Here is a 23,692-nt window from a genome sequence, read left to right as displayed (position 1 = left end):
GCGGACTGCCTTAAAGATCATGGAGCAGAATGCTCATAGACCAAATTAAGATGTATGATTATGTGGTTCACTAAGTCACTTAAAGTGTGAGAAGAAAGGGAAAGAAATCAGGCCAACGATTACACTTAGGATAATAAGTGAGATGGTAAGACTGCTATGCCGGATCCTTAGTCACAGTGTTCGTATAGTTCTCTGTCTGCCGTGTCATCCTTTCCTGGCGATGAGTGGTTACAAGGACCAGACTTGAGGTTAATAGGGGGGTAGGCAGCTGAGGACATCACACACTTGTCCTACTGGAGAGCTGGGATGGAGATACAAGAGCAAATAAATCTGGCCACAGCTGTAGCTCACTGGTTAGCCTACTAACCGCATCCAGGTTTTATCTGTGTGTTTCAAGCAGAGAAAATATGGGCCATAATGAGTGTCACTGATGAGCTGATAAATTTAGGGATGAAAACTGTCAATCAGACTTGGTCTAAGCTTTATAAATGTATTTGGCTTACTGGTCCTCACATTCCTTTCTATAAGTACCGCTCTGTTTGGTCCAGTCTTTTTATTTAAAACACATATGCTCTCGTTGGGCTTCCCTGGTGGCTCAGACAGTAAGGAATCTGCCTGCAGTGCAGGAGACCAGGGCTCAGCTCCTGAGTCGGGAAGATCCCCTGGAGAAGGGAAAGGCAACCCACTCTAGTATTCTTGCCTGGAGAGTTCCATGGACAGAGGAGCCTGGCGGGCTGCAGTCCGTGGGGTCACAGAGACTTGGACATGACTGAACGCCTATCACATGCACATGCTCTCTTTAGGTTCTGTATGTTTGACAGGGGTCAGAGGTTTCCATTTGCTCTCTACACTTAGCACATTGTATGAGTTTTATTCAGCCCATTTGCCTTTATTGTAATCCAGAGGAAAATGTGCAAGTGAAAGTCGCTCAGTCGTGTCCGACTCTTTGTGACCCCATGGACTATACAGTCCGTGGAATTCTCCAGGCCAGAATATTGGAGTGGGTAGCCTTTCCCTTCTCCAGGGGATCTTTCCAACCCATCAGTTCAGTTCAGTCGCTCAGTCGTGTCTAACTCTTTGCGACCTCATGAATCACAGCACGCCAGGCCTCCCTGTCCATCACCAACTCCCAGAGTTCACTCAGACTCACATCCATAGAGTCAGTGATGCCATTCCGCCATCTCATCTTCTGTCGTCCACTTCTCCTCCTGCTCCCAGTACCTCCCAACATCAGAGTCCTTTCCAATGAGTCAACTCTTCGCATGAGGTGGCCAGGTATAAGTAATCCTAAATATTACAGCATTCACACACTACAGCCTTTTTAAGATATTTCAAGAGCTCTTTTTTGATCTAGAAAAGAAGATGCAAAATATCATTTTATTCTGTATGTTACATGATCCAGTCTGGTACTCTTTTAGGCTCATCTCCTAACTCTCCTCACCAGCGCCCTCCACTTTCCTGCCCCATAGAGCAACACGTATTCCCTGAGCTTGCACACCTCTTACTCGTCTGCATTATGGCCAGAATGCTCTGTGATCTACCTGGATCACTAGTTCCTGTTCATCCTTTCAGAAGTGTAAGCATGGATTTTTCTAGGAAGTCTTACTTGAACACCACTTTCATTTTAATCCCAAATGCAGGCCAAAAGGCAAACGCATACACACATGCCCAAATGCCTCCCTCTCACTGTGCTCCTAAGGTCAAGTATAAGAAGCACACGCTAGTTTCAGAGCACTTAAAACACTGTATGCATTTTTTATGCTATTCTTTCCTACATTAGACTCTGAACAGCTTTTATTCAGGGATTTTAATAAATTTCTCCCATTATCCTCAGTCACTAGCCAAAGCCCCACATGTTATAAATGAGCAGTGTTTTCTGAGTTATTGAGTTAATGAATATTTAATAGCAAATAAATGAATGCGACTGTGCTACCACTGGGGGGATATTTGTTCTTGGAGTAAGCAGGATTTTTACACTTGTCACTTTAATATTCAGTCCTTATGGGACTTTCTTTCCCTTCATTTTTTCCCTTTGAATGTTTTCTGTAAAGTACTATTTGCTCCTACTACTTGATTTTTTAAAAAATCACTTAAATATGCTTTATAAATGAGTAATAATAGCAAGTAGCACTAATCTATTGGACATCTACTGCGTGTGAGACTATGTTAGAACTTCTCTCTCCATCGGTCCTAAGGGAACTAGATCAAATGACAGCATTGTATGAATCACAACAAAGATTTGAGGCAGATGGAGCGTGAGTAACTTCAAACAGGATAATTAGATGTAATAAGCACCTATGCTTTGCCCCCGTCTCCATGTTAGAGCCTGTCGACTGATGCACTGATTGAATTTCGGTGACCAGAAGCTGCATTTATGTTCGTTCGTATCAGTGCATTTTCAGTAACGCACTGATGCACAGCTGTGTCTCAGCCTTAGATGAGAACTTAAAACATATATATATATATAGGCACCGTCTCTGGCCACATGAAGTGTGCAGCCACCATGGCCTCAAAATCAATGGGAAATAGGTTATCGAGTCCCGGGATGACCCACCTCAACTCCAGCTGGGGTACCCTTGAATTCCCACAAAGCAAGTCCTGGTCCATGTAAATTCACTGAATAATCAAATACCCCAATATGCACATGTCCCTCCCCCAAAAGCATGATCCAGAGTCCACAGTTCTCATCCATACTGCTTCTGGGGACTTTTCTGCTGCCTCACACACCCACCCGCATTCTTACCCAGCCTGCGAATCAGTTCAGAGAAGCATTTCTGGTTCCCCTACCAGACTGCGTTCCTCCCACCTGCACTCCTGCTCCCCCCTGCAGGAGCAGCTCTGGTCCGTTCACCTGGTCCTACCTGCCCACTCATGCATTGAACATCATCCAGAAGGCCGTTAAATGTAAGACTGAAGGCTTGAGGCTCAGAGAAACTTGGATCTACTTACTAACAGTTTGCCCTTGGCCAGGATAACCTAGCATCCCTGTGTGTTAATTCCATCGTATATAAAGTGGGGTCAGAGTGCTTACTTCACAGTCCTTCCTTCTCACAATTAAGCCCAACACAAAGTGTAACAGTTAACTATCCTGTTATGGTGTAAGTTAAGTATAAGAGAATTACGTATTAAGCGTAACACGAAGTATAACAGTTATTTCTTGTCCCATCATCCCCACTGCTGTCCTGCAGCCCTTCACCCTGTTCATCCTATGCCATCTCTGGGACGAATTACCCTCTGGAATGGACAAGGACCCCATTTTAGTGCTCTGCATTCTAAAAGACCCACTATTAGCAAAAGGAGTGTGGAAAGAAAGTGCTGTTTAGAGTCTTAGAAAATCTGAGCTTGCTTTTGGGTCAGAGAATAGTAGAGGGAGCTATGAGATTGTGTTCTGGCTCCAAGGGACCCATGCTGGTTTGGAAGGTCATCTGAGTAGATAGTGTGATGAGCCATAAGCAATATGATTTTAACAGCCCCTGAAGTTGATCTCAAATGCTAATATGTGGTCTAATGAAGGTATTTGCTCGTGGGAAGGTTGAGGTATCTGAAGAAAGCACTGCTGTTGGAGTCACAGGGATAGAGGATTGAATCTGGTTTCTGCCACTTTCAGTCTAAATGATCTTATCCATGTTGCTTAAGCTCTCTGAGCCTCAATTGTTCCCCTGTAAAATAAGAGGAATTCAAAACTTCATACAGTATTAGACAGCTTTGCTCATGAGAGTTAAGTGGGATATAGAAAACCAGGTGCTTGCTCCATCCTGGTTTTGTTCTTAGTGTCTCAGTCCTGTCCCGCTCTTTGTGACCCCAGGCTCCTCCGTCCATGGGATTTCCCAGGCACACATGCCGGAGTGGGTTGCCATTTCCTTCTCTAGGGACTCTTCTTGACCCAGGGATCAAGCCCGTGTCTCCTGCATTGGCAGGCAGATTCTTCACCTCTGAGCCACCAGGAAAGCGCTTGGTCCATGCTAGTAGGTAGCCTGTAAACAGCAGATATTTCTGGTTCTACCTACTTGTTTCTTCTTCAACCAGTAGTGGAGAGGGAAGAAGGGAAGTTGGGGAAGAGGAAGAGGGGAGAGGAGAGGAAGGGAGAGAAGAAACTTCTGTGAAACCTATCACTTGCAGATGTCAGGCTTCACGTTGATTTTGTGATATGATGGGGTTGCATTAAGGATGTCTCCCATCATACAAGACTGTTCAAGTATCACTTTGCTGCGGGCTTCTATTTCAAGCCTTGAATGTGGGTTTCCTAATCATATACATGGTAGCGAGAAAGATACTTAAACCATCAGTATAACTGATAATATTCCCTTAGCATGTAATACCTACTTGTCACTGTGAAATTTTACACACAGTATCTTGATTCATGCTCAGAAAACCTTGAGGAGTTCCTGTTCCTGTTCTCTACTATACAGCAGACAAAAATAGAGTTCTAGGGAGTTTAAGGAATTGGTGTGGAGAGTTCCAAAGTGGCAATATTTGAATTAGATTCTGAGAGCGCACAGGGTTAAGCTATGATGAAATAACTGGGTACAAGCCAGTGCGGTTGGAGTCTATATTTGGTAGGAAACGTGAGGTTATGAAAATTTATGCTGGGGCCAGATCCCCAAGGACTCTGGATGTTTTCATTGTACCTAGACATTTAGTGCCCTTTGGAGAGTTTTAAGTGGGAACTGTCATGAAGACATTTCTGTTGGAGAATAGTAGTTCTGACCACTGTGTGGTTGAAATACAGGTATTGCTGGAGCTGTGCTCACACAGAGAGAATGAACTCAGGCAGTACACGGGACGTCGAACTGCCTGGCTGGGCTGTGGTTTGGGTGCAGAGGGTGTGGATAAAGAAAACTCGAAGATGACTACCAGCTTCATGGCCTGCAGAACTGGGTGGTCATGTCCTTAAGAGGTCATTTCTCTTTCCTGGAGGAAAGAGAGGGTTGGGAAAATAAAGTATGTCTAGGAGATAACCTGGGAAAAATGAAATAGGAAAACAAGAGTTGAGAAGTCAAGCTTGGCAAAAGACAATGTCTAGAGTTCCAGAATCTGAATTCTTAATGTTCTCCACAGATGCTTCTTATCAAGTGTAAGATGTGAGATCCACCGGCCTAGATTACTTCCTAACAGCTCTGAAAAATCTGAAAAATGATAATACCGTTCTGTGCATGTAAATGGCACCCCCCTGGGTGAGATGTGCTTCCTGTTAGCCTAAATGAACTGAGGAGTGTATTTTAGTAAAGTGGGAAGAAAACCCAGATAATTTCCAAACTGCATACTTCTAAACATTTTTATTTGTTCTTGGTTCTGGCAGCATTTTAGAGATTAAACATCTTAAGAGTTTTATTCTTTTTTGTCCAGAAGAGAGATTTGCTTCTGAGCAATTTGACAAACATTGAGATTCTTCTTAATCTGTTGCTTTCCCCTGTCATTTTCTCTGTGTGTGGCTCTCTTCTCCTGTTTTATTTTGCCTTTTTTTTTTTCTCTGCCTTTCTTCATCTTCTCTCCACCCAGAAATGAAAAGTGTTTCCATTGTACACATTGATTTAGTAGTTATGTATTTTTTCCCTTGAGGGCATGTGTAGAATATTTCACGTTGGGATTCATCCTTGTTTGTGCTCAGTTGCTCAGTTGTGTCCAACTCTTTGCGACCCCTGGACTGCAGCACGCCAGGCTTCCCTGTCCTTCACTATCTCCCAGAGTTTGCTCATGTCCATTGAGTCAGTGATGCTCTTCGAGCATTCGTCCATAACCATCCTTAGTCCATCCCTTGGCTAATAGCGGCTGTACAGCATAGTCTTTAAGGGCAAATTGGAACCAGGTTGCCAGTTTCAGATTCCAGCAATGATTACTTATGTGGCCCTAGAGAATTGAGTGAACATTTTTCTGCCTCAGTTTCCTCAAGTTCAAGTGTGATCATTGACAGGTCAGCTCTGCTCAGTTACACTGCAGTCAGAAATGCCTCCCCGTATCTTCTCGGTTCTGCCCATTGTGGTTCTGCTGCAGCCTAGCTGAGTGCCCTCTTCATTTCTGGCCCCGGGCTGAAGAAGTGGCCCTAATATGTCACATCGGAGATTGCGGCAAGGGGAAAAGAGAGCTGGATGTCACGTGATGGCTCTTAAACCTTCTAAGTGGCTTGAGACACTTCTGCTCACCTTTCTTGGGTTATGAAGCAAGCCACACAAAATGTCTGACTTCACGGGACAGGAAATGCCATCCTCCCGAGAGGACAGACTCATTTAGGAAAAGGTTGGTAGGAAGGGGCAGCATACACTGTCAACAATACTGACAACCACAATAACTGCATGGGGTTAATCTATTAATTAGGGAAACGCTTAGACTGGCGTCCGGTGACTGGTGTCTGGTAAGTAAATATATGTCTTAGTTATTTTTAATAGAGTCTAATGTGAGTATAAGAAGAAGAAATGTATTAATTCACCCTTCAACTTTGAAAATCCACTGTGCATGCCAAGGACAGGACTGCGGAGAGTTGAGAAGAATAGAGAAATGAAGGCCTTGGTCTCTGCCTTATATGAACTGTATGTGCCGTGCTTAGTCATTCAGTCGTGTCCGACTCTTCGTGACCCCACGGACTGTAGCCCCGCAGGCTCCTCTGTCCATGGGACTCGCCAGGCAAGAATGCAGGAGTGGGTTGCCATTCCCTCCGATAGGGGATCTGCCCAACCCAGGGATCAAACCCAGGTCTCCCTCATTGCAGGCAGATTCTTTACCATCTGAGCCACCAGGGAAGCATATGAACTATATGGTCCTGTGTGAAAAATAAATATGAAGAGAAAAGGGTAGTTGATGACTCTGATTTCTTAATGGACTAAGATCCCCATCACCAGGGAACCCAGGGAAAAGTTCTATACTCAGTGCTGCCACACATTTGGTTTTTTGTTCAACTCTTCCAGCAGCCTGTGAACTGTTGGCTTACAGTAAGCATGTCTTTTTTATCTGTGTACCTCCAGCAACTTCCACAATGCTGTTACAGCATGAAGCGAACCTCTCGACTAAACTGATCTTTATACAGTCTGGAGGTGGGGTGGCGGTTCTGGCCTCTTCATTAGGTACAGTTTCCTTTTCCAAATTGAGTCAGGAATTCGTAGTGTATGGATAAAGCACTGAGCAGTCTGAGGTTAACTTCCATACTGTACCCACCCAAAGCATTGCACAGAGGTATGAAGACAGCACAAGGAAATGAGTCACCGTTGCCAGAGAAGCTTCTTTGCACGGCTTACCCAAGGCCTCGCTTTGCCGCACAAGGAGCCTGTTGCATTTATATTACTTAAGGGAGACAAATGCATTTGAATGAAAATGCTTGATCTATTTGTGTTAATGCTCTGGTTTTAATGTTTTTTCCTCTATGTGCTTGCCTTGCAAGTTTTATTTTGGTAAGGACCATAGAGAGATGATATTTCTGGTGAGATGGGGAGCTATAATGTCTCAGGTTTTCAACCTGACATGCACATTAAGTATGGAAAAGGATCCTCATCTTAGTGAACTAAGACCAGAATAGAGTGATGGTTCTGCTAATCCAGTCTCCCGGATCCCGCAGTTGCACAAACCAGACGTTAATGGGATAAGAGGGTCCACCCAGGTGACAGCATCGTTCTCTGTGACAACCACCTGTGTCCTCAGCGGGTGATCAGCTAATGTCGTCAATCTCATAAGCCAACAGACTTTGTAATTATCATCCCAAGAAAACAGGCTAGAAATGCCATTCCTTTCCTGTTCTTACCATAGATTTAGTACATTCTGTTTTGGGAAGGAGGTGCTGCAGACATGGGTGTTGATATGGAAATGCCATTTCACAGAACTCTTTGTTTGGGGGATTCTTTTTTTTTTTAAAGCCAGTGACTCTATATTTAAAATAAAGGCTCCCACCTTGGATGTGGTAATTATTAAGAACATAGAGCCTGAAGGGACTTTGGGTATGGAGACCATATCTCTTAACTTTTGTCTTGAATAGACCTAAATTAATAAAAATGGTGGTTGAGCTTCGCTGGTGGTCCTATGGTGCAGACTCCGTGCTTCCAATGCAGGGGGCACAAGTTTGATCCCAGGCCAGAGAACTAAGATCCCACATGCTGTGTGGCATGGCCAAATATGTGTGTATATATATATATATATATATATATATATATATACACATATATACACACATACAGAAAATAAATAAGAAAGATCTTACATTAAAAAAAACAAAATGATGGTGATGTCACTTTCTCAAAAGCCCTCCACGGTCCTCATGGGTTCTCCCGGGTAAACAGCGCAGTGATTGTTCTTAGAGACCTGTGCCGCTTTCTCACCATCTCAAATGTCTAGTCACTGTTTGCTAATTCATGGCTGCAGGCCCCGAGCGTGCCCTCAGTGCCAATTGCAGACCACGGTCCCCAGTCCTCGGTGGACTTCATAGACTTCAGGCAGCCAGAGGTCAATAAGAAGAGCTCTCTCCGTGGAGTCAGAAGCCTGGATTCTTAATTTCCTGCCACGATATAAGAGCCTTGTGACCTCAGGAAAGTCGCTTAACCTCTGTGGATCTCAGAGAGATCCAGACAAGTGGTACAACCCATCTCACAGGGTGGTTGTGCCGTGTAAATGACTAGGGAGGAAGGGAGCACGTGCCACCTGTTTCATCACAGTCTGCGTCCTCTTGGGAGCACAAAGGCTGAGACAAAGACGTGGGTCAGGCACTTTGCTTGGGAGAGATCCCATAGGTGGAAATGAAGGAGCAGAGAGAAGGAGCGGGCAGAAGGCAGACCGACGTGAGCGTCCATGGTCAAGGATTCCGCCGTGAGCCAGGTGCAAGTGGGGCAGCTGGGAGGTGCTGTGACGCGCACCTCCGAGAGCCGTCTGTCCCCTGGATGGGAGGTCAGGACATTTGTCCTTCAGCTCCATCCCTGCCCCTGTGGGCCAGCCCCCACTCCATTTGTACTTCTTGTGTGCAGACAAGGAGAAGGCCCGGGAGCTGGCCCTGCTCGAGGTGGGAACCGTCAGACTGGGTGGGAGGCAGTGTGTCACAGTAACTGCTTGCTGCCCTCGTGGCTGAAATCTGAGCTTGGCTGAGTGGACGTGATGTGGGGTCTTGAAAGTGTCACCTGCTGGGGCACCAGCATGTGGGGGCATGTTTACCCTTCACGTGCATTTCCAAGATTAGCTTTTACCTTCTTTTGGCTTTATTAATAGGTCCTAAGCGCTGGGACTTGGAGAAGGAAATGGCAACCTATTCCAGTGTTCTTGCCTTGAGAATCCCATGGACAGAGGAGCCTGGTGGGCTGTTGTCCATGGGGTCACACAGAGTCAGACACGACTGAAGTGACTTAGCATGCATGCATGCATTGGAGAAGGAAATGGCAACCCACTCCAGTGTTCTTGCCTGGAGAATCCCAGGGACGGGGGAGCCTGGTGGGCTGCCGTCTCTGGGGTCGCACAGATTTGGGCACGACCGAAGCGACTTAGCAGCAGCAGCAGCAAGTGCTAGGACTAGGTCCTAGTCTTGGAAATTGAAAAAGTGAAGTGAAATCAGGTGCTGCTTTTCATTGACCCCCTCAGATTAGATTTTCTGTTTCAAATTAAGCAGTGTTCCCCATTTCCTCCGTGTTCTTTACCCGGACTCACCTGGACTCACTCCTCCTCATTCACCTGGACTGGGACGGTCTAGGGGCATGACCCTGATGGAGCCATGAGAAGCGGAGATTTTGCAGGTGTTCTGACTGGGGGTTGAGTCCCATAGCTGTGTGACCTTGACCTTGCGGTGCATCACGCTGCCTCTTTGTTTGTAAACTTGGGTAAACTGTATCAGCCTCGTAATACAAACCTAAAGATCATGTGTGCAATGTACTTGGTACCTCCTTCATTCCCATTTGAATTTCCCAGAGGGATACATTTTCTTTAAGCTGGGGAAAAAAACATGTACATTTTGTATATATTTTTACTGTGCCTATATGAATACATTGGTAGTGTTTTGATTTATGTCTGTTGCCTGGTGTCTTTTAGCTTCAAATGTGTCTAATTCACTCAGCTGCCAAAAGGCAACGTTCAGGTATCTCTGCTGTCCTTCCTTTTCTTGCTCCATCTTCAACAAATTTACTCTGTCATTTACTTATTCTTCTGCTTCTATGTATTCACTTCTTAATTCAATTATATGTATTTATTACTACACTGAGGATCTTCCTGGATTGGTCCAATTCATTCTGTTGCTGAAATACTGCTTGTAACTCTTCACCTCCCCTCAGCCTATCTACTAATTTGTTATTTAATCTATTCAATTCTGTTTATTCACTTGCTGCTTGAGTTTTATTTTTTTTTTCCTATTACGTTGAGTTCCTTCTTGGTATAAGACACTCTGCCTCATTGCTAGGGATTACCAACGTAGCATGTTCTTTCTTAAAGGGCATAAAAGTGGAGGCACTAAGAATTTAAAAAAAAAAAAACTGTAATGCAAAGAACAGTGTGATGATTGAAGGGGTGAACACTTCCAGCTGGAATGGCCAGAGAAGGCTGAGAAGTGATGGATGGAGGTAGACCAGTCATGAGTGTTTATCAAAGAAGACTAGTGGAAGGTGTTTTATGGCTTTCTTAATCCCTGTTTTGACCATAATATTAATTATTAGTAATGAACGAGACCTTTCAGTTCATAATTGGACAGTTTAAAATTCTGTTTTTTTTTTTTTCAATACAAAAGGGTCAGTTTACAAGGAGACGCTAGTTGGAAATGTATTAGGAGGATGTTAGGAGAGCATGTTCTAGTGTGTATCCTGCTTAAAGTCTCTTTAGCTGAGTCTCTGTCAGCTTCCGAATCTGCGTCTTCGGTGCTAAACAGCAAGATCGCATAGCGAGATCCTAAAGCATAACATTTGTTTAAAGCCTTTATTGAATTTGTTACAATATCGCTCCTGTTTTATGTTTGGATTTTGGGCTCTGAAGTATATGGGATGCAAGGGGTGCTCCCAGACCAGGGATCAAACCTGCCTCCCTTATACAAGAAGGCAGAGTCTTAATCCCTGGACCACCAGGGAAGTCCTGGAATAACATTTTAAATAATCAAAGGAAGACTAATTTGTATTAATTATATCCTGACGGTGGTAGGAAAAGTACTAGTGTATTTTAGAAAGCTCTTTTTTAAAAAAACAAGAGTAGAGTCAGTATCTGCAAAAACGTCATTCTGCCTATCCCTACGCAGATTGCCCTCATCTCTTGAAAAGTGGCTTCATGGAGAGAGATTATCATGAGAAATCCTAAGATTGTCCTCCACTCACTCCTCCTGAGCAGGGCTGTAAATTTATGACTTATAGGAGAGATTTGCCAGGAAATTGTGAGCAAGAATTTTTTTCTCATCTTTTGTGAAGTCCTTTGTTCCTTTATCTGCCCTGGATTCATTCCGTTTCAAAACCGTCTTGCTTTGCTCTCCTGGATGGGATGAACGTGTCCATTTTACGCTGTGATCAGCGTGTGTAAAGATCCTGTTGAATGAGTTGCCAGTGTTTGCTTTGTCGTGTTAGAGCCGCTCCTTGTTCCATTCCTAAGGGTGGGCTGGAGTGTGTAACCAAAACCATGCTGGGAAAAATAAAATTAAAAAAGAAGGAAGGGAGGGAGAGAGACAGGGGGACAGGGAAAGGGGAAGAAAGGAAGGAGGGAGGAAGAGAGGAGAGAAAGACAGAGCCAGAGACTGGAAAGAAATGCAACAGAAACTCAGCGACTTTGCGTCATTAGTAGCAGTGGTGGCTTAAGGTGCCAATTAGCACTGTGCTAAGACAATCACACAAGCAATGAGCTCTGAGCCACACTTCTCATCCCCAGGAGGCTGCCAGGAGATGGTACCAAGTGTGACTGATGTTAGGGAGAAAAGACACAAATAGCAGAGGCAAGCTCCCATGGCTAATAGGATCAGTTGGGTCTTAACTCTTCCTGGAGTCTTTCTCTTCCATCCCCCAGGTTCTCAGCCCAAATCTGGGAGTCATCCCTGACTCTTCTCTTTTTCCCTGCTACTTCCAGTTCACCTCCCAAACTAATCTCCAAGTACTGTTGACCTCACTTCTAAAAGTATATCCAAACCTCACCATTTCTGTTTCTACCGGTGCCTCCCTGGTCCAAGCCGTTTTCATTTTTTTGCCTTAAAGGCAAAGCTCTTTAGTACCCCTCCTTGTCTTGCTGTTGACCTCTTCTGGCCCGGTGCATCCATAGCATCTGCAGTGAGTTTTAAAACTTAAATTCAGTCTTGTTCCCTTGTTGAAAACTTCCCAAGGGAAGGAGAGGGTTTAAAGCATCACTTAGAGCAGCATTCAGATTCTAGAGGAGCTTCCCTGGTGATTCAGACAGTGAAGAATCTGCCTGCAATGCAGGAGACTGGAGTTTTCATCCCTGGATCAGAAAGATCCCCTGGAGAAGGAAACGGTTACCCACTCCAGTGTTCTTGCCTGGAGAATCCCATGAATAGAAGAGCCTGGCCGGCTGCAGTCCATGGGGTTGAAAAGAGTTGGGCACGATGGAGCGACTAACACTTTCTAGAACTTTTAGGTTCTAGAGATTGTGACCTGGATTCCGTCTATACTGCAGCCTTCTCTCCTGCGATACACTCGCCCTTGGGCACAATCTCCAGACATCATGGGCCTTTTTCTGTTCCCCCAACATGCCAGCCTCATTTTGGGCTTCTGCTCTGACTGTCCCCATCGTTTCATGTGCTTGCACGCTTGGCTCCTTCTCCAGTGTACCATCTCACTAAATGGCTCTCCATCCAACCCGGGACAGGGCCTGAATAGAGTCGTCACCTCCGGGAAGACTTGATGGAGCATTCTGCGCTGTAGCCAGTCCTATATTCCCACTCCCCACCCCAATCACTTCTCATCGTATTACCCTGTTCTGCTTCCTTCGTGGAACTCAGCCCTGTCTGACGCTGTCCCGTGTTCTTTCATTTTAGTTTTACCCTTCATCATCTCCCACCCAGAGTAGCCTGTGAGCTCTGTAAAGGGTGAGGGCCCGGCCTGTCTTGTTCATTTCCCCACCCTCCACACCTGGGATGGTGCCTGTGCTAGGCTGATGCTCCGTTGCCTATGGCTAAGTCGGTTCAGTCGTGTCCGACTCTGTGTGACCCTGTGGACGGTAGCCCGCCAGGCTCCTCTGTCCCTGGGATTCTCCAGGCAGGAGCACTGGAGTGGGTTTCCATGCCCTCCTCCAGGGGATCTTCCGCACCCAGGGATCGATCCCCTGTCTCTTACATCCACTGCATGGTCAGGCTGGTTCTTTACCACTAGTGCCACCTGGGAAACCCATGGCCATTTGTTAAGCATGTGGATAGACCCTCTGATGTGTGGTCGGGGGCCACTAGCAGGAGGCTCTGAGCAGCTGGAAAAGCAGAGCAGAGGGTGAGCACAGGAAAGGAATGGCAGCCAGAGATGGGCATGCTGCACGGGGTGGGTCTGACGGGGGGTGTGTGTGCACGCATCCATGGATGCGCACACGCGTGTGCACATGCGCTCAGTCGTGTCTGCCTCTTTGTGATCCCCAGGACTGTAGCCTGCCAGGCTACACTGTCCATGGAACTATTCAAGCCCCATAAAGATCAGTGGTGTCTTCAGTGGGTTTTGACTAGAGTCCAGCCTCCAGGAGTGACCCTGGGCTCACGCTGGATGACTTGGTGGCTTGTCTTTCTCGTGTACTCACGGGAAGACCTCCTAATACCAGGCTTCCAGAAGGCCTTCTTTGCTTTTCACGTCTGTTGCAGCAAGTACGGCAGTTCTTCCTGAGTCCTGAGGATTCGGGTGAGGATGAAATGATCTTTTTGAAATGTTTCACCAAACTGGCTCTATAAGTAAATGTGATTTAAGCTTTTTCCCCCCAAAATGAATTCTTTTGATTAAAAAAAAAAACATTTTTCAAAACAAAACACCTCTCACACTCTGTTGGGTTGTGAGCCCAAAGAAAACAAGCAGAACCTGAAATTTGGGGGAGGGGGGAATGAATAAAATACTTGTTTTCCCTACTTGCCTGTCACCCTCCTTATTCTTCAGTTCCTCCCTTTTCTTCCTCACCCCTGCTTTTACTTGCTGAACCTCTCTTCTCTGGAGAGGAAGATTCATAAAATCTATGGTGCTACAGGCTTAGGAAAGTGTGTGTCATAGCTCAGCTGGTCCAAACAAAGGTGCCACTGGAAATAAGGTAAGTGTTTGGTCTTTAAATATATTTTGGTTTTATTAAACCTAATAGAGTCCATTTTGTGTATCTGTCATGTCATTTAGGTGTATAACCACATGCATTTCACTCTACCTTTCTAAAGGAGTAAATTTGATCTTTTTTAAATTCGTTGTTAAGAGTCCTGATTCATGCGAAGCAAGTTCCAAGAGAAATCAGGTTGTCGTTCCTTTCCCTTCCTGCACAAATAGCAAGATGTTCAGTGACTGTGGTGCAGGTCTTACTTCCTCTGAGTCCCTGCCCTCCTACCCCCACAAAAAGTTCCTAAATGCTACCCACCCACTTTCAGAAATAGCACTTTGTGGAACATGGAAGGAATTTCTACTCCCTGCATATGAGCAAAACCATCTGGTTTAGTTGGTTTGGACAGGTCTTACTTATATCGACAAATTATTGGAATACAAAATGTTTGGGTATTTTGTAGTTTTTCTGGTTATATTGCTCCTGGGGGGAATAACACATTCATGTAATGTGAATGGCCTGTTAAAAAAACAAACACACACACACAACTAAATAGATTCAAAGCAATTAAAATCCACAGTCCGCTTTGTGAAGAAGTGTGCCTTCAGCAATGCTCACATGTAGACTTTCCCCACACACTTCCGTTCCTGTCTTCCCGCAGAAGGAACATTCTGCTAGTATCCGAGGGTCATCTGCTTCCAAGCTATCAGCAGTGATTTCTCTCCCAAAGGGTACTTTTCTCCTAATTTTCACTTTTACTTTATTCTTCGCTCCGGCCTCCTTGAGGTTATTGTAGGGTAGGTCGAGAAAACAGCCTAGTTTGTGTCCTTCATCCACAATTGTCATTCTCTGTCCCCTGCTCATCAGAGAATCTTCTGGGAGACCAGCCTTAACGACAAGAGAGGATGCTACCCGAGTTTGCAGTGAGTTTGTACTGAACGGGCATTGGTGTGGTGTTACTCAGAGGATTCACGGAAAGCTCCCTCTTCTGCAATAACAAATGGCTTCAATGCTCCACTTCTGCGGACTGCTACAGCCCCACCATCTCCATCTTCAGTTCTGCATCTTTACTCCAGTCATAGGTGTCATTACCTGGAAAATTCAACTAAGGGGTGTCAGACAACTAGTTTGTTTCCTGTGTTTAGATAAAACGTTGGTGATCTCAGCAGTCTAAAGGGCATCAGAAGATTGCTTTGTGATCAATATTTATTACATAAACTATTAAAAAAAAGGAGATGCATGTAATATGTACCCAATTGCAGATCACACTTCTCCAAATTGCTAAAAAGAAAAGGACAGTGCTGGAAAATCAATAGCTTTGATTTATATATGTGTGTGTGTGTATATATATATATATTTATGTTCTCACCAGTTCCATTTTAAATCTCAGCTTAAACAATGATTTCTTCCTTATCTGGACTATCGTTTACTTAACAGTAAAGAGCTCTTTCCATTCGTTGATTTTCTGACACTTTGTGCTTGAATCTGCCAGAAAAGTTGTCCCAGACTAGTTCCTCTTATTCCTGAAACCTGTCCCTTGGTCTGTTTCAACTTTCAGCTGGCGTCTGCTTCTGGCTTCACTTGTCAATCCATTTTTATGCTTAGGCTACCGGTTAGGCGTGCTCTTCTCCTCTATTTGTGAACATTTCCAGCTGAGTTTAAACCTCACTTTCCTTCTAGTAGGACAAATTGATCTTTTGGCTTGATTAAAGATAAATGCCGTCGACTCTCTACTTTGGGAGGCCAAGCATTTTGCAGAAGCCCACTGAGATTTCTCTTATTTATTGCTCGAAAAATAAATATCAAACAATACTTGTTTCTCTGCCATTTTAAGGAGATGAGTGTGAATTTTTTTCCCCCACTCTTAGAGCAGTGAGGATTAGGGGGGTTAGAGATATCAAGTATAATTAAACTGTAGGGCATGGGAGGGTACAGGTCCCCCCCCCCACATTTTTAGTCATAGTCCATCACATCCTAAAGTTTTAGAGTCAGAGTTTGAAGTTGGCCATAGTCAGTATTTCAAGGACTCCAGAAATACTTAACGTTTAACATATCAGTGGCATTGAAGACATGTTGGGCTGAGGCAAATGTTCTACATCCCTGTGGCTGATATGGCACTAATGTGGCCATGTCCTAAAACTGACTATGGTTGTATTAGCCTTTGTCCCTTTTATCGTGTCCCCAGTCCTAAAAATTAAGTGATGTGCAGAAATTGTCTCAAGAACAGATGTCACCTGTAAGAGCTCTTTGAATAGCCTGTATTTGTAGCAGTTCTGCCTCCATAGCCAATATTTTCCACATCTTTCATTACTTTATTCTTTCCTATTGAAGCATTTGCATGTAGAATGAAGAGGATAAAAACATAAAAAAAAAAAAGGCAGATTTGTTTCTTCTGAGAACATCTGTTCTTGCTTCAAAAGTCCCCACGTGATGTGTGGGTCCCTCTCCTTAAGGCCCACAGAGTTTGCTGTTGTAAAGCAGAGGCGTATCACTCCCAGACCTGAACTTAATGAGACCATGAACAGTGCTACCTAACCAGCTGAAGTGTAGGAAAAAGCCTGTTACAGTGTATACATTTTAGATAATATCAACGACAGGCATACTTAACGGAGGCTAAGACTGAGTGTTAAATTGCTTGTTGTAGAATTATTTTTTTTTCTCAAGACTCACTGGTCTCATGGTATCATCATCAAATTCTGGGTATATGTGGTCCCTTCTAAGTTTCTTCACTGAATTCTCAGAATTGTTATAAATATGGATTGCCCTTGGAGTAGAGGTACATTCTGAAAAATATTAAACACAAATCACTGGCTGAAGACCTTGTGATTAAAAGAAACCTTTCCACTTTGAGAGCCTGTTTGCTTTTCAAGAAGGAAATTTCTCCAAACTGCAACTACTATCATAACTCTTAATAACCAGAACTTAATAGAAATGCTAATTACTCAACATTAAAGGGTCTAATTTAAAATTACCCATCCTAAAAGAGCTCTACTCAGGTGATACTCTGTTTTCTTTTCTCCCCCTAAACAACATAGAATATCTTCAGTCTTGGCGGTAGAGGAGTGGGAAGACTGGCTAGTGAAAGTTATATAATGACTTTCAAAATTACTTTGATAAGAGTATACTGACCTTATTTTGATTGTTTCTGAAGAAATAAAGATCTAGGTAGACATCAGTTATTCAATAAGCACTCGTTAAAGCTCCTACTGTGTGCCTGGCCCTGTGTTCCTATATGCTGGAGCTGAGTGTGTGGTCTTCTGAAATATTATAAATGCCTACTAACCATAGATGCCAATCCGTGTATTGCCCAGTTAGATGTTTCATCTCTTATTTTTTTGCAAGGTATTTCCAGAAATAAGACTTTCCATATACTGAGACTAACGTAGGAAGATTGAAGCAGCATCTTTCTGCAAGGGATCAGCTATGTATGTAGACAGAGCAAACTTTTTCTGAAGAGTTCTGGTTCTACGCAATCTTCTTTGTCTTTTCAACTTACATCTGAATTCTGTAGTAAATGAAACATGATATTCCTCTCCCCTTCATCTGTTTTGATGCCTCAGTGTTTGTCTTGCCAACTCCTGCCCCTCGATACCATAATTTATCATAACACCCGATTCTTCCAAGGAGTCACTTAAACGTCATCTTGAGCATCTTGATTATGAATCTTCTGGGACAGTTTGGTTTGTTCCTTTATTTAGTGGCACATTTTACTGAATATTCTTTTGACCTAAACAGGTTCGGTTTTGCAATTTTGCATTATTTCAATTTTTAGGTCTTTGTGTCTTTTTGGAAGATGATGAACAGTGAATAAGTCTGAGGCCCATTGTATTCCCTTCAGGAGCATTATTTATAATGGCGTTTAGACCTTGACATTATTATTATTGTAATGATTACCATTGTGATTCATATAGTCACTGAATTCTGGTAAGACCACGGGTTAATGGAAACGTCAAATTAAAAACATAGATTGCAGAGCTCTTTTCTCATCCAGTTGGTGGATATTCTCTGAAAGCCAGACTGGTGTATTATGCCTGAGTGATCAAAGGGTTCTAAAAGAACGTATAATGAATTCCTTGTTTCCTCAAGAAATTCACCTGAAGTCTAAGACTTTGGGAAACAGAATGTCAGCTGACTACTATTTCCTGTAAATATTGGATGGCCATTTAAAATGTCTTGTACCTACGGATAAAAGAGGATACTTATTTGTTGTTATCCATTATGATTCAGTTGAAATTTTGCACTGGGGACTTCTGCAGAGTGTCCCCGAGACTCAGATGGGCTCTGGAGGGGGTTGACTGCTTGAGCGTTGCTGGGTCATAGGCACCAGTGTGGCTTTGACAACTCTGATGCCATGAACACTACATTTAAGACTGATCCTAACTTTGGCACTTACCACTGCCCTTAGGCAAAGGACCAGAGACCCTGTACGCGGGGCAGAAGCTCAACGACAATGAATGGCACACCGTCCGGGTGGTGCGGAGAGGAAAAAGCCTTAAGTTAACCGTGGACGATGATGTAGCTGAGGGTGAGTAAACTCTGGAGAACTTTGTCTCTCTCTTCTCTCAGACTCCTCTTGGCCATTCAGTGAGCAAAGGGTTTTTTGTTTTGAAAACCTTGTATTTTGCTAAACGGAAGTCACATGTCTTGTTCTCTATTGACAAGCTCAGGTAAGACCAAGAAGATCTGCCCCTATATTTTCAGAATCCCTTTGCACTGATCTGTATCACCAAACGTCTCCACTACTGTGGTTACATATTGATGGGTTCTCTCCTTAGGCATAGAGTGTGTGTCTGGAGAAAGGGTATAGAGTTCTCGAGATCCTTCTGTTAATCAGTTACTCAAAACCCACTTATCAGTCACCCCAAGTGCCAGTTCCTTCCCTTCTGAGTGAGTCACTCTCTAGTAGAGGGAGATGCGTAAACCAGAAATCCAAAACTTTATAGGTACAAGTATGTATAAAAGCAGTACATGACACTTAGAAGGTGCTAAATAATTATTCATTTATTTCATAATTTATTTAGTCATTATTAATTGACTGCCTACTGTGTCCCAAGTCCTGCTTTAGACGGTGCTGGGAATGTGGTGGTGGGCAATTAGGCAAGTCCTGGGTCTGGTGGAATTTACATTCTAGGAGGGCAAGGAGTAAGTGAATGAATCTTTACATACATAAAGAGCCTCACTCAAGCAGTAAGCATTTCTTGATAGCCTGGTACATGTCAGGAATATGCTAAGGATTGTAGAAGTTATAGTGGAAGCACACAGGATCACCTGTTTCCTTCAACAATGAATCAATTTTGTGTATTAGATAAGACTTGGGAATTTGAAAATAAGTCAGGGAATATATAATGAGATTCCTATTTGGGTGAGCAAGATTGTAATTTTCAATCTGGAGAGAAAAGTATCAATTTGAGCTGGAGAAATCTGGAGTGGCTTATGAAGGTAGATCTTTGGGGGGAATTTGATGGATCATTTAGTAAGATCTAGGGCAGAAGGGAGAAGGCATCTTTAATGCATCTTCAGTTCAGTTCAGTTCAGTTGCTCAGTCGTGTCCAACTCTTTGCGACCCCATGAATTGGAGCATGCCAGACCTCCCTGTCCATCACCAACTCCCGGAGTTCACCCAAACTCATGTCTATCGAGTCAGTGATGCCATCCAGCCATCTCATCCTCTGTCGTCCCTTTCTCCTCCTGCCCCCAGTCCCTCCCAGCATCAGAGTCTTTTCCAATGAGTCAACTCTTCGCATGAGGTGGCCAAAGTACTGGAGTTTCAGCTTTAGCATCAGTCCTTCCAATGAACACCCAGGACTGATCTCCTTTAGAATGGACTGGTTGGACCTCCTTGCATCTTACATGAGGCATTTTAAAATTTATACTCTCCAATATTCTAGAGCAGTGCATATCTTCTTGTCTATGTGGGAAAGGAAAATGTCAGGCAGGATGGGGTGTTATGTGGAGCGCTGTTGGTGTCAGGAGACCTGGGCCCTAATGCTGATTCTCTGCAGGATTTTGTGAAAGTCACTTAACATTTCTGGGCCTGCGAGTTGAAATCAGGGGCCTAAGCCATATTTACAATGTCTTCTATGAATATGACAGTCAAATTTGAGTCAGGATCCTTTGGTTTAATAGTCACTGTCACTAAAATGCCTTATACCTTTGGGATAGAAATAATGCTAAACCTCCCTTTCCTTATTTCCTCATTTTGAAATTCTATTAAAACTTAAAACTTCTAAACTTGAAATTCTATTATTGCTAAGGCTGTTTACAGCATTAAGTCTCTGCAATGTTTGGTTCTGTAATTTAGTTTTATACTTATGAGCCTGAGCGTCTATGCTTATGGAGTTGGGCCTTGTAGTGAGCCGTGTGTGTGTGTGTGTGTGTGTGTGTGTGTGTAAGTGTAAGTCAGGAATGAGAGCCTGGATACAGTCAGAAGACCCACGTATATCTAGTGACCAGCTGGCATTAGATACTGCCTTAGCTGTTTTACACATATCAGCTCCTTTAATCTTCTAAAGTACACCATTGCCTTGCAAGTCGAGTGTTCTTGTTGTCATTTTATGTAAGGGGAGCATGAATTTAGAGGCAGGTGTAAGATTAAACTCTAAATTCATGTCTGTGTGATTTGACCCAATCAAACTGCTTGTTAGACTTCACAGTTTATCCTAATAAAATGATTTGTCTTACACCATAGGTACAATATAGTGGAATGGATTGAGGTGAGGTGAGGAATACATTTCAGAAGGTAGACAGTAGTACTCACCTCCTTCCTTCCCTCAGGGAAGAGAAACAGAACTGGAGCAATAAGCCATTACCCTCCAATTGTACAGAGACGCAACTTAGTATTGGGTGGTGGAGTTACTGTTCTATACGCCTGAAGGGTAGCTGAGCTTTATGTAATGAATATATCAAAGAGATGTAAAAATGACTGTAAGCTTTAGAACACATAACCAACCTGAATTAATTATTCAACAACTCCCCGTGAGGGAGTGCAGAAAGGAGCCCTCAAAGGGAGCTGTGATACACCCCACGTCCCTCGCTGACTTCTCTGGGTTCAGCCCAGGAAAGCCAACAGAGCTCTTTGCAGCGTGTTTTGAATAAACAGCCACTAGATGGCGACCTCACCCCTCTCTCTGCAGACAGTGCGTTCCGTTTATTTCCATGGGGAAATTACATGCCCTGAAATCTAAGAACTGCAGGACTGAGAATACAGTAATGTATATTGTCTCCCTCAGTCAGTATTCTCTTACAGAAATTTTAGAATAAAGGTAATTGTAAAGTGTGCTTTCTCTTAACCACTAATAATTAAACTGCAGGATTAAACCATGGATGCCCAAGTCATCCAGTAATTTGATATTAGAAATTAATGAGCCCCACCATACCCCCTGCTTTGCTGCTGATGGGGAAAAAAAGGAGCCATGCAGATAAAGAAATTTGGGAGAAGAAAAGAGCTATTTTGCTTATGAGCTGCAGCCTTGGGTTGCTTCTTACAGTGATAAGGGGTTTGGGAATTTTAATTTTACCTCACAGAAGTCATAAAATCAGGCAATGAAACTAAAATACCACACGGTCTTCAGGTTATTAAGTAGTGTCTTACTGACTTATTTAGTAATGCCTTTCATGCTGTTTAAGGTCCCCCAGGATGTCAGATTTTCAGCTAGTTTGTAGAAATGGATGCAAAGAATAGGTCAGACTCATAAGAAATCAGAAGCTAGGAAAGAAATAGTCCTTAGCCTGGTGGTTCTAATTTACTGTAATATAATGTGTTCCTGGAGAAATACTAAGTTCAGTTGACAGTTAATCAGGATTGATCGATTGATTGGCTGAGCTGGATTTCTATTATTAAGAATAAATTAGGGACTTCCCTGGTGGTCCAGTGATGAAGACTGTATGCTCCTGATGCCGAGGGCCTGGGTTCGATCCCTAGTCAGGGAACTAGATCCCACAGGGCCAAACTAAGATCTGCTGCTGCTGCTAAGTCGCTTCAGTCGTGTCCGACTCTGTGCAACTCCAGAGACGGCAGCCCACCAGGCTCCCCTGTCCCTGGGATTCTCCAGGCAAGAGCACTGGAGTGGGTTGCCACTAAGATCTAGTGCAGCCAAATAAAAATAAATATTTTTAAAAATCTTTAAAAAATAATAACAGAATACATCACGTGAGTTATGCTCCTCAGCATGGGGAGCCAATGCTTCAGGAACTGCCCACTCCACCTGGAGCTTCTTTCTGGTATAGAATTTCACCTTTTCTTTTCTTTTTAAATTTTACTCCTCTGGTCCACATTAGCCTTTTTCTTTCGTTCCTCACCCTATATATAGCACATACCACACCAAGCTGTAGAGCATCATTTTCCAAGAAAAATTTCTCATTTTAATAAAAAAATGTTGAGATCAGTTTGGATACAATAGGTTAAACAAAATGCAGTAGAATTCTTTATTGAAAGACCTGTTGGGAGCCTTTAATATGCTAATATCTCTTGCTCATCATCAAAAATTGCATATGCAATGTTTGCCCAACTTATTCGGTACCAGAACTTTTTAAAAATTTCTAAAGTATTTTACTTTACTAGCTTGTGAGATGAGTGCAAGAAAGCAAAGAAGAACTAAAGAGCCTCTTGATGAAAGTGAAAGAGGAGAGTGAAAAAGTTGACTTAAAACTCAACGTTCAGAAAACTAAGATCATGGCATCTGGTCCCATAACTTCATGGCAAATAGATGAGAAAACAGTGGAAACAGTGACAGACTTTTTTTGGGGGGGCTCCAAAATCACTGCAGATGGTGATTGCAGCCATGAAATTAAAAGACACTTATTCCTTAGAAGCAAAGTTATGACCAACCTAGACAGCATATTAAAAAGCAGAGACATTACTTTGCCAACAAAGGTCTATCTAGTCAAGGCTATGGTTTTTCCAGTAGTCATATATGGATGTGAGAGTTGGGACTATAAAGAAAGTTGAGCACCGAAGAATTGATGCTTTTGAACTGTGGTGTTGGAGAAGACTCTTGAGAGTCCCTTGGACTGTAAGGAGATCCAACCAGTCCATCCTAAGGAGATCAGTCCTGGGTGTTAATTGGAAGGACTGATGCTGAAGCTGAAATTCCAATACTTTGGCCACCTGACGCAAAGAACTGACCCATTTGAAAAGACCCTGATGCTGGGAGGGATTGGGGGCAGGAGGAAAAGGTGACGACAGAGGATGAGATGGTTGGTTGGCATCACTGACTCAGTGGACATGAGTTTGAGTAGACTCTGGGAGTTGGTGATGGACAGGGAAGATTGGCGTGCTGCAGTCCATGGGGTCACAAAGAGTCAGACATGACTGAGCAGCTGAACTGAACTGAAAGCATTTCACAGCATATACTCTTGAAAAATGTTGCTATAACATGGAGAAAAGGATGTGAGAGTGGTCGAGCTGGAGGATTGTGGGAAAAATGTGCCTTCTTTACTAAGCTTTATAAGTCTTTGTTTTCTTAACTTCTCTCCCCTCATCTGTGGGCATGGGTGGTCAAGCATCTCCCATTATTTCTTTGCTGTCAGTGTTAGCCAACTCTCAAGGCTGACTCCG

The 23,692-nt window shown here is 43.5% G+C and overlaps 1 protein-coding gene across 4 annotated transcripts in view; it reads left to right on the top strand.

Moving 5' to 3' along the window:
• NRXN3 (neurexin 3) overlaps nucleotides 1–23,692 on the top strand; it is a 1,763,013-nt gene that overhangs the window by 762,323 nt on the left and 976,998 nt on the right. For all 4 annotated transcript variants that reach the window (XM_068964453.1, XM_068964455.1, XM_068964456.1 and 1 more), the window contains one exon: nucleotides 18,542–18,661. In XM_068964453.1, coding sequence (XP_068820554.1) covers nucleotides 18,542–18,661 — 120 coding nt within the window. The remainder of the gene's footprint in view (nucleotides 1–18,541; nucleotides 18,662–23,692) is intronic.

This window comes from Capricornis sumatraensis, chromosome 2 (assembly GCF_032405125.1).
Source record: "Capricornis sumatraensis isolate serow.1 chromosome 2, serow.2, whole genome shotgun sequence".
Lineage (NCBI taxonomy): Eukaryota > Metazoa > Chordata > Mammalia > Artiodactyla > Bovidae > Capricornis > Capricornis sumatraensis.
This window is presented reverse-complemented; position numbering and strand designations above follow the sequence as displayed.